This window comes from Eleutherodactylus coqui, chromosome 5 (assembly GCF_035609145.1).
Source record: "Eleutherodactylus coqui strain aEleCoq1 chromosome 5, aEleCoq1.hap1, whole genome shotgun sequence".
Taxonomy (NCBI): Eukaryota; Metazoa; Chordata; class Amphibia; order Anura; family Eleutherodactylidae; genus Eleutherodactylus; species Eleutherodactylus coqui.
In genome coordinates, this window is record NC_089841.1 from 118,461,896 (window position 1) to 118,474,139 (window position 12,244).

A 12,244-nucleotide genomic window follows, 5' to 3' on the forward strand; every position below is an offset into this window, starting at 1 on the left:
TCTATAGCTTCCTTCAACCTTGGGTGAGTTCCATCAATATAAAAGGTCACAGACAAACAGAATGCGCACGGTCTCTTACTCACCGTCTGATGGTTTCTATCACAGTAACGTAGCCCAAAGTAATCTATTTCCACAAGGTTTAGGTGACGGAATACGTAGTCCAGGACAACAGAGCCTTTGGTTGACTTCTGTGGGAAAGAATGTACAGAATCTATTCAGGAGAATACTCTGGCTTGTCAACGTCATTCATGCATTCTCTACGGTTTTATCTAAGTGGAGGGGCTGGTACTATTGACCAGGAGCTACGTTTGGCCTCCTCACAGCAAGAGACTCTTAAGACCTTTGTCCTTTTACTCACTTCACAAAATGCGTGAAATCCAGGGGAAGGTGCCGCTTTTGTGTTTGGCGGTACAGAGCCTGACAAGTGACAGCTCTTTGTTCACGAGTGCTTCCTTATTTCTAGAAACTCACATTTTAAAAACACAAGAAACACCTGCTGCTGCCTGAATGCTACATAATGCGCCTAAGAAAACCGGCTGAAAGCATGAGAAAATTACACTGCACACTGCTACGAAGAAGACCACCACAAAAGGATCAGCACTACAAAATACGGTGTCAGAAAGGGCAATGGAACTTCATTATCTGTTACTCTTTTATACAACCAAACAATATACTCTCATATTCTATTATTGGCTTAGGGTGGTTTCACATCTGCCCCGGAACTTCTGGTCGGAGGATCCGGCGCAAAGCCAGCAAAGAATACCGGAAGAACTAGTGCAGCATGCAGCGTTCTTTCTTCTAATAAAATGCCAGGCGGATGAGAGGAAACCGAATGGACCGCATTATAGTCAATGGGGTCCATTCAACGCTGTTCGGTTCCATCATCAGACAGAGCTGCTTGGTCAGGCGACTCCCCTTTCCTGCTCCCCGAACAGAGCAAGAAAGCAGAACCACCGATGCCGATGTGAGACCACTCTTATAGGGTTAAAGCCAGCTTCACAAGGGCGCAAGCGTATTTAGCTGCACATTTGCACGACTGGCATTGTAGTCTTGTGCTCATTTTACTGTAGCGCAAAAAAACACAAGCACGCTCCCATTGATTTCAATAGGCAATTAAGTTTAAATTAGTTTAATATGTGCTACTTTCATGTGCAATGCGCATGAAAATAGAACATGCTGCGTGTTTGCACGAATGAAATAGTCGTGCAAAATACGCTAATGTAAAGGAACACATTGAAATCAAGTGTTTTATTCAAAATGTATTCAAATACACCCATGTGAATAAGCTTGGAAAGTTTAATCAGAAGAACTTATGTTCAGCTAGGCCAAGGGTGTCAAACTCATTTTCACAGAGGGCCACATAAACCTTAGAGCTCATTACATGGGTGTATTTGCGTTGCGTATTACGTGCGCAAAATTTGCGCACGTAATACACAGTGCAAAGAACCTATTGATTTCAGTGGGTTTATTCACGAGCACATTTAATGTGAAAAAAATACTGTAAAATACACGCCCGTGTAAAAACGCAATACCCATCATGCAAATACACAGCGCAAATGAGCACGTAAATATGCTTATGCCAATGTTAACTCTGTCTTCTCGTTGCCTTCAAACGGTTGAGTGTAATTGTATAGTAAGGGTTTATTCATATGTGCATATTTGCGCAGTGTATTTTACCTGCAATTTTTGCATGCATTATACGTAGTGAATAGAACCCATTGATTTCAATGCACAAAAAATGGCTACAGGCTTTCCAGCGCCGGGTATAAAATCTTTTTGTCTTTATTAAACAATACAGACAGACATGGAGGTACGGGGAGCATGTGCAGTCTTACATGTTCCAGGCAAACATGTTGCCCTTAATCAGGTTTCCAGCCGAGGAGCTGGCTTCTGGTTTGCATTTCCATTGATTTCAATGGGTTCGTTTACATGAGCGTATTTTTTCACACGATTGGCATGACAATAAGCCGTTGAAGTGAATGGGTAGGCGCAAATATTCAGTGAATACGCAGGAAACCTGCATCTTGGCTACTATGGCCAAAAAACGCAGGCATAAGCGATTTTTGCTGGCGCGAATACGCAGTATATTTGCATCAACGAAATGCACTTACACTCTTGTGAATAAGCCATAATAGTGGCCCCCCATAGTGGGCCCCGGAGTAACAGCAATCCCTATATTGGCCCCAGTAGGAATAGTGACCCTTTTAGTACTCCCAGTAGTAATAGCAACCCCCTTATCAGCCTTTGGCCCAGGCAGTATCCCTACAGGCTTTCCACTCACGCAGCCTGCAGCTCCGATCCGGCAGCAGCAGCATCCGCTGCCCAGTCTGTAACCGCTGACCTCAAGAGTTTGCGCTGCATTACAGGGCATACCATGCAAACGCCGGGGGGGAAGGAGAGGTCAGCGGGCACAGACTCTATACTGCCGCCGCCAGTTAGAAACTGCAGAGACTGGGTGAGTACAATTCCTGATAGGTTTGATGCACAGCTGGTAGGCCACATAAAATGAGGCAGCGGGTCGGATTCGGCCCGCAGGTCTTCTGTTTGGCAACTTTCACATTGATTTCAATGGGGTTTGCACCACTTCTGTTCTCTTGTGTATATGTATAGTATGGTATTTGTGTTTCTTTAGATACTTTGTTACACCGCTTCTGGTAAAGAGGCCCAAGGAGTCTTGAAAGCTTGCTGTAAGATAATTTCTTTTATTTTAAGGTAGTCATTAAATGGTATCTCTTAACTGCATTACAATATATCTAAGGCCCAGGCCGCTCTTAGATCAGCTTATTTTTAATCCATATTTGGTCAGTGTTTTGTGCACCGTAATATGGAGCTAATGAAAATCTATAAATCTATTTACATGGGTGTATTGTTCACAGCTGTGTTTCCACATTGCAGCAAATGTTACTTTTGCCAGTTTTTTTGGTGAAAAAATTCACCCATTATAGTCTATTCAGCAACAATAGAAAAAAGTTTCCCTGCGCTCCGGGATTGAAAAATTGTTACAGACCAGAGGTCTATATATTAATTAACGAGTTTTAACTCGTGGCGCGTTTCGGCGTTACACAACGCCTTTCTCAAGCATAATAATAAAGTCCATGAAAGCAAATACAAGGCAACTACTGATGAATTACTGATGCGATTTCATCTGCAACAAAATCAATGCACATACTTCAGAAATAAACTAGAGGTGTGTTCACACGTCACCGATTTGCTGCAGATTTTGTAATTTTGTTGCAGATCTGCAGCAGGTTTCATTTCTTAAGTTTGGGTTCAATTGAAAGGTTTAAATATACTGCAGATCTGCAATAAGAACAGCAACGCAAGAATGCACACTTAGGTCTTATTTAGACGACCGTATATCAGCTCGGTTTTCACGCCGAGCCGATATACGGTGTCCTTGTCTGCGGAAGGGGTGGGGGGGTGGTGAAGAGCCAGGAGCAGGAACTGAGCTTCCGCCCCTTGCCACTGTTTGCAATGGCAGGGGCGGAGCTAAGTGCTGGGGCTTAGCTCCGCCCCCATCTCACCCCCTCCTATTGCAAATAGTGGCAAGGGGCGGAGAGGGGGCGGGAGCTCAGTTCCTGCTCCTGGCTCTTCCATCCTCCCCCCCCCTGCAGACAAGGACAACGTATATTGGCTCGGCGTGAAAACCGAGCCAATATACGGTCGTCTAAATAAGCCCTTAACTGCAGATTTTCCATAGCTAAAAAAAATTTGCAGCAAAACTGCACCAAAATCCATACAATTTGGGATGAATTCTGTTGAGGATCTGCACCAAAATCCGCATTGAAAAATGTGCTCCGCATTTTGGTGTGGCTGTGCATCCAAATTCATGGCGGATTTGCTGTGAACACACTCTTAAACGGTTTTCGGTTCTACTTTTTTAACCAACCCTACAAATTAATGTTTCCAGTATCTGGTTTTCTATTTGCTAGCGTCAGTTGCATTCATTTCTGTGATCTCGTAAGGAAACAACGAAATGAATCAGAAAATGCAATACAAATCCACAGCAAAATCCATATCTAAAAAGCTTATTTGCTACAAAATTTACCCGACTACATTGTTAGGAGTGAAATCTGCTGTGAAAATTTGCATAAGAAATTGACATGCTGTGAACTTTAAAATCTCCATTGCTGGCCCATTACCACATGTAAAAATTCTGCCACCCTGCTAAACTCCCTCCCATGTCCGGCCGCTGCTATGGTCTCCCAAAGGAGCCCATGCAGAGGTAGACGTATTATGGCGCAAAAGATAGTTCCAGGACTATCTTTTGGGCCCGACGTAAAAACGTCCGGCACTATATTGGCCCAGCCGGGAGCTTTTACATTTCATTAATACGCCCATGTGATCTGATGCATTGGAATCCAATCCATCAGATCGCAGTGCATATCGGTCGGCAGTGAAAAAGGCCGGCTGATATGCACTTGTGTGAAAGAAGCCTCACTGAGAGGAGAATAATTAGCTGGTGGACACTTCTGGCACTGCTTCCAAGGGGAAAAAACGATAACGCAGGGATTTCCTACATGTCTGACCCTTCTGCTAGCCAATAACAGACACTGTGGGACAGTCAAGGTCCAACAATACTTATTAGATTGTTGGCCAATCCCACTGCCGTGAGAGGCCAGCTTTTCAATTACTCTCATCATTACTAGATTCATGATAGATTAGCTTTAACATTAAGCCGTTCTGGAAAATATTTTTTGTTTAATAAAAACGGATATATTCCGGGGAACATTGACTCTCACTAATATACTTTGAATCTCTTAGGAGAAAATTTGTCTAAACACAATTGCAGAATAATTAGCTTCATTAGGCAAGTCTCACTTATTTTAGATGACAGATTTACTCTAATCTATACACTGTCAATGCACCGCTGAATGATTAATGTGTCTACCGCTAATTAAGCATAGATCAATGATGCTGTGGTATAATACGATTCTCTTGGGCTGAGGCCTTGCTTGATACAGAAAAGGCATCAATGGTCCATGAGACAAATATAAGACAATTCCTACATCTTCACCATTAGTTTCTTTAGATCCTTGTGCTACGGACATAAAGCTTCAAAGGAGGTTTCTGACAATCCATGTTTGTTAGAAAAGAAGATGTACATAAGCAAAAAACCCTACGAATCCTCCCTTAAACGGTGTTTCTAGGATATTTTTCTAAATTACAAGCTTAAAATGATATGAGATAAAGAAAATATTCTTCCATATGAAATTAGCATCCCCCTTCTACTCAGAAACCTGACTCTGGCTAAAACTGGCAGAAGGAGCCTCCAGTCACTGCCCCGTGACTAGAGATGAGCGAGCACGCTCGGATAAAGCAGTTAATCAAGCATCGCTCTTCTCGAGTAACTGCTTACTGGTCCGAGCGTGCTGGGGGGGGGGGGTAGCGTGAGAGAGATATCTCTCTCTCTTCCCCTCCCCCCCCCCCCCCCCACGAGCACACTCGGACCAGTAAGCAGTTGCTCGAGAAGAGCGATGCTTGCTCGAGTAACTGCTTTATCCGAGCGTGCTCGCTCAACTCTACCCGTGACCCGCCAGGCAAAAATACAAGGGATCAGGCAGGAATCTGCACTCATCTCCTCTGCAGAAGATAGTTTGGTGTGTCAGGTGCAGGTAGAAGATTCTGCCAACTGGCAAACAGTGTTGGCAAGGGTTTAATTTTAGGTTTACTTTTATCATCTATTTAAAGGCTTAAAGTGTTCCTTTAAAGCATCCCTAAAACTTCCCACATTTGACCTGATGATTTAGCTGCCGGAGAGGAGGTCAAGTTAAATAGGAGAAACAACTCTTAAGAGTTGCTTACTAAGTACTGAAGAGGTAGTCCAATCTTAAAAGGTATATACATATTTCCTGTGGATATGTCATAAATGAGTGAAACAGCACATTAAGGCCGCCTGCACATGACTGGGTTTGAATTGCGGAATCTGCGATAGTCTCCCATGTGGACAATCTGCGGCATTGTGCACCAATTCAAACCAATAGAGCATCTGCATGTCCGCTCACACGAGTCGACAGTGACTGCAATTTTCCAAAAATATATTACAGTATGCTCGATTTTTACGCAGATTCCACGCAGACGGCTTCCATTGAAGTCAATGGAAGCCGTCCGACCCGCGGCCCTTCTGCAATTAACATTGCAGAAAGGTTGCGGGATTCCACGTCATCACTAGGAAGTTTAAAAAAAATATGTACTGCCAATGTCCGACGGCGAACCGCGCAGACCATCCGCAGTACAGATGAAGCAGCTAAATGACAGGTATGCGCGGTGTCCCACATTCGGAATCGGACCAGTTCGTGTGCAGGCAGCCTAATAGCATACCAACATATCAATAGTGAATACATAAAAAATTGCAATATATTGTTAAACATACTACGCAAAACACTGGAGCTCTTCGCACATATTTTGATCAAAATGTGAGAGTATCTGCCCGCAAGAAGACGACCCTAATATTCAAACTCGCCTGTCTTAGGGCACATGGCCTCTAAATTAACTAAGGAATGTAGGGGCAGGGCTAATTTTAAATGACTCGGACAGATGAGGATGGAGCACACATCAATGATGAAAGCAGCCATACTTCCAAATGTTCAATGCAAAAGGAATTCAGGCAGTACATCCAAGATGAAATAAATATAGATGCATATTACTTTCAAGTGACTGAAATCAAAAATTGCAACTATATATAGTGAAACACACTGGCAGTGCCATAACATAGAACAATATTGAATAATGAATTGCAATACTGCTAAATATACTATACAAAAAATGTACTCTCCACCACCATCCTAAATGCCCTGGTTAATGTGGAGGCCATGTGCCCAAAGAGAGGAGGATATTGGGGCCCCTTTGATGGAGTTGCCGGCAGATGCGCTCTCGCAACCTGATTAAAATCTGGCTAAGAACTCCAGTGTTTTGCATAGTAAGTGGAGCAATACTGCAGTTCATTTTTCATGTATTTACTATTGGTATACATGTTATGGCACCAATAATGTGCTGTTACACTTTGTACACATTTGCAATTTGCTTTCAGACACTTTAAATTAACATGCACCTATAATTATTTTATTTTGGATGTGCAGTCTGGATTTCTTTGCATATCTACAGAATATACCATGATGTTGTCTCTAGCACCTGCACCCATCTCCAAAATGGAGGTCCCTCAAGCTCCACCCTTCCTAGAGAGGCAGGCAGGCGCGTCCACAGCACTCTCCTTTAACTTCTATGGGAGACATGGAGACAGCCAAGTACGCTTGCTTGCCTGTTACCACTACTTCCATAGAAGTGAATGCAGAACACTGCACACATATATAGCCACCTTTTTATTCATTCTCAACCCGATACGGCGGGCACCTTACCTCATTGTAGAGATAGCTGTGAGGCTAGTTTCACATGGGCGATTGCGATTTTGCCATGAGAAAAGCGTGGCAAAATTGCATCTTTTTTTTCTGCGATTCTTGAGCGTTAGAGCTGCTTTTTTCTCGCAAAAACATTGCTGCCGATTGCGATTCTCACACTTTTTTTTGTAAGATTATGCCAAGATTTTATTGCATGAAAGTCAATAGGAATTTCTAATGCTAAAAACACATTGCTCAAAAATCGCAAGTTAGTGCTTTTCAATGCGATAAAAAAAGGAGGCTCCATAGGTAAACATGGGAGATACAAAACGCAAAACGCAGAAAGATAGGGCACAGTGCTATTTTTCTTCTCGGAACATTATATGAGTAAAAACATCACAATTGTGAAGGAAACCATTGTAAATCACTTGTTTCATAATTCGGCTTTTTTTTGCTTACTCTCGCATTGCACGATTTTATCACCCATGTGAAACTACCCTGAGCCCCTGAGGTTGGAATTGCATCCACTTAAAGGGGTTTTGTTGTAAAAAATAAGTAAATAAATTCTACACTCACCTATTGTTTTCCAGGCAGACTCCTTACTGCATTTTCTCCTCGCTGATCTTGTCCATTCCCCCGGGTCAGCCCACCACAAGCCAGACAGCTTGTTATTAAATGCGCATTCTTCGCTTTTGTGACGTAGCGTTCACTGGCTAGGAAGGAATGCTGATCTATTGCAGAGACAGCGCACATGCAGTCTCTGCAATAGCTTGGCACTCCCTGCTAGGCTGTGAAATCGATGTCACTAGTAACGTAGCATACACTGCCGGGCAGGAAGAAGAATGCCTGTGAATGAGCGCTTTGTCACAGGAAGCAGAAGAATCGGCCGGCCTGCGGTGAGGTGATTCCTCTCGGGATTGGATGAAACAGGAGAAGATCTGCTAAGGAGACTGCAGGAGAAATAGGCAAGTATCAAATTTTTCTTATGACAGAATTCCTTTAAGGATATGTTCGCACTTTACAAAACACTGCAACTTCTGCACAGTGGAATTTGCTGCATTACTGCATCAAATACATCTGACTGATTATTTTCCTTTGAGAGATCTACAGGTCTCTTTTCTTCTGTCCTTTACTACATTCATGGATGCTGGGTGTTTGCTACATAAGTGGTCGTGCTGTGGGTAAAAAGTTTTAAAAGATTTAAAAGTTTTTGCTCTATTTTGTTATAAACCCCCAGGCTGGGAATCTTGGCTCCTCTTGTTGAGAAGTCCAGTGTTAAATTAAAAATTAACTGTAAAAGCATTGATAAAGATCTGATACTATGAAATATTCCAACCTCTCTCTCTTTTTTTTTGTATTGGGCTATATGAAATGCCCAATAAACGTTACATTCAAAAAAAAAAAAAGACAGCATTTTCAAGTAACATGGAATGAGATATGAAGAAATCTCATTCACACTTTATGGCAAAAATATGTAGTGTAAATTTCAATCTGTGTCATGTCAATTTATCCTGTGGATTTTTACAGATTTCACATCTTCAAAAGGTGCAGGTGAAATCAATGATGAATCTGCATCAAAATCTGCATGTGACACTTTTCACTACAGAAGTTTTGCTGTGTGTGTACTGAGTCTAAAGCCTTCTTACAATCTGTAATCCACTGAGCATTTAACCATCAAAAGAGCAGAAGTGACAACAAAAACTGGAAATAAATAAAGGGCAATGGAATAGATGAAAATATTGTCAATCATGAAATTATGGTAAAACAACGTGAAAAGAATACACTGAGTAAATGGGTTACTTTCTTAAAATTGCAGCGTAATGAATAGAATCTGAAAAAGTTTTTCAAAAACAACATGCAGATCCATTTAATGTTGTACTTCTACATTCTATTTGACTAGAAGGGCATATTATTCTTTTTGCAATAGCTGGCATTTCAAGTAGGAAGCTCTTGAAGCACATGTATTGGTAATATATAATCAGCATGTGCTTGATTCCAGGCTTGAAGTACTATGAAACTTTATAGCAGAACGCATTTATCCTAGATATCCATCAGCAAGGCTTTCAGTAGAGAATAAAAGCCGCTTCACAGACCCATAAATACTGTTTGAATATTAGTATTATGAGATGAAAAGTAGAAAGTCTGCTTTCTACAAAATAGACGAAAGTAACAAAAAAAACCTCTGTGCCAACGATCATATATAGTACAGAAAAGCATTCTCCTGAAAATGCCGGTTATATAACCTAATGTTTTGGGGAGATAAATGTAGCTTGTGAAGATAGCAAAGTAAAAAAGAACATTGCCACTTTGGTCAGTGATACATTAACCCTCTAGGACATCATCTAAACCCCATTCATAATGACTATCCATGTTCTAGAAAAAAACTGCACCCTGTGTAATCAGACCACAAAGCCAGAAGTATTTGGACAGGCAAAAATCCCAACTGTATCTGCTGAACATCTTAAGGTGGCCATACACATTAGACCAATATCAAGCAAAGACTAAATCGATCATCTAATGTGTATGAAGGCCTCCTGACTCCCCCCAACAGCAGATTTCGGAGAAGGTTGGGCATGTTGGATTTTAACATGACTAATCCTTTTGTTCTCAGTAGAAATCAGTTTAATAAATACAAATTTAAATTATTCCCCTCTTCCCATTAACCCCTTCCCGCTCCAGGACGTACATTTACATACAGCGCAGGCGTCAGCTGTTAACTAATAGCCGCGATCGGCTATTAACTCTTAATTCTGACAGCGGCATTTAAAGCCCCCGCACTTAAAGCTATTGCACGCACAAGATGACCGAAGGTAATAATTGAAAAAAAATTAAATGTCTTTGAAAAAAAAAAAAAGAGTAGTATAGTAAAAAAAGTTTGGTATCGTAGCAATCGAACCGACCCATTGAATAAAGTTATCATATCGTTTTTGTTGCAGTTCGTGCGCCGTAGAAACAAGACGCACTGAAAGGTGTCGGAATGTTGTTTTTTTTTTTTCATTTTACTCCATTAAAGTTTTTCAGTACATTATATGGTACATTAAATAGCACCATTAAAAACTACAACTCGTCCCGCAAAAAACAAGCCCTCATACAGCGACGTCAATGGATAAATAAAGGAGTTCTGATTTTTTTTAAAGGGGTGAGGAGAAAATGAAAATGAAAAAAAAAAAAAAAGGGGCCCCGTCTTGAAAAGGTTAAAAAAACATGTGTTCATGGTCTAGCCAAGCATGCATGTATACAGCTGGGTAGCACGAATAGCCATTGGCCGAACGAGTATGCTTTCAAAAGCTATCTAAGAAACAAATTGATGTGCTTGATAGCAGGTTCCGCTTTTCGATATCAGCCCCTACTCTTCTGCAAAGGTTTTCCACTAGATTTTGGATAATAGTTATGAAGATTTATGAATATTCATCTATAGCTAATATTATATATATATATATATATATATATATATATATATATATATATATATATATATATATATATAGATCATATAGGTGTATGTTGAACTGTATGCACTTATCAGTAAAGTTTCATCCTGTAGACTTGCTGCTCTTAGATCTTGTTACCATGAATGACCTCAATCAACTGTTAACATTGGAAAAACAAGATCTCTGCTACACAGATGTAGTATGTCAGCTGCTTCATTAAAGAAACTATATTAGCAAGATTACTAAGTATTACTAAATATTGTAACTTCAATGAACAAAAAAAAAAACAAAAAAAAAAACACTAAAAGCAAGGCTTTCAGATGAGAACAAAGCTGCTTTATAGACCCACAAACAGCACTTCAATACTACTATAATGAAGTGAAGAGTAGAAAGCCCGCTTTCAGATTAAAAACAAAACCAAAAAGCATCTCTCCCAAGGATTGTATAGAGAACCGCTAATGCAGCTGCAGATAAGCCAAACAGAAAATGTCAGCATGAAACCCATCGCTGCTTGGTTTATGCCAGTCTTCCAAACGCTGATTTTAGTGAAACATTGCAAAGTAAAAGCCAAAATAATTGTCTACTTCCATGTTTAGGTTTCAATATTTTCATAGCTCTTGGTTTTGCAATCTAGTGACACGTTGTAGGCTTTAGCGTCAGGTCCTCTTCTCACTGTAATTATACATTAGGGAGTCCTTAAATTTTCATTATAGATCGTGATTCGGTCTTGCCCCTGGCTAAGTAGTCCAAAAAACAGTCTCTCCATTGCTTAGTAACAAGAGACGCAGCTGGTTGGTGATACAACCAAATCTTATAGCTGAAATCTAACGTAAGGTACTACTAACCTATCTATATCCGCGTTTTGACTAGCTTTTTTTTGTGCGTTATAGGCGCGAGAAGATTGCGTCTATTAGATTGAATAGTTTCCTATAGAAGAGTTCACATGAACGATTTTTAGACGCGCAAAATGCTCGGATCTGCAAAAGATAAGACATGCGTGGCTACAATTAACGCATCTAAGGTCTGTGCTGCGTGAAAAAAGATGGGACCTCGCTTTCTTTGCTGCTAGCCGTGCAGAATTCCCTCGGGTGAAAAGTAAATTATGCGCGAATGTAGATCGCACACATAGCTTCGTTCATGTGTTTTTTACACACGCGAGAGGTGCTCTTTTCGCGTGGCTGTTTGTGTGCAAAATAACTAATATATATATAAAATATAATCTATATATATAATCTATATATATCCAGGATGGGAAGGATACCCAGCACTGAATTACAGGTTTATAGGCAAGTACCTTTCTTTTATCTTTATAGTACCGTGAATGTGGAGGGGACTTTTGGAAAACTTTACCTACTAAATCTCCCCCCTTTTTAACCCAGAAATGTTGCAGCAACAACAACATACACGGCCCTCACCAAATGTATTTTAGGCACTTTTTACTTCAACAATAGAGAATATGCTCTACAATAAGGACTGTCA

The 12,244-nt window shown here is 40.8% G+C and overlaps 1 protein-coding gene across 3 annotated transcripts in view; it reads right to left on the reverse strand.

The window, feature by feature from the left end:
* EPB41L4A (erythrocyte membrane protein band 4.1 like 4A) overlaps positions 1-12,244 on the reverse strand; it is a 262,636-nt gene that overhangs the window by 186,323 nt on the left and 64,069 nt on the right. For 2 of the 3 annotated variants that reach the window (XR_010792817.1, XM_066603054.1), the window contains exon 2: positions 84-188. The exons of the other annotated variant lie outside the window; for it this stretch is intronic. Coding sequence is in view for 1 of the 2 variants with exons in the window: in XM_066603054.1 (XP_066459151.1) it covers positions 84-188 (105 nt within the window). In the remaining variant the exon portion in view is untranslated. The remainder of the gene's footprint in view (positions 1-83; positions 189-12,244) is intronic. 3 annotated transcript variants of the gene reach the window in all.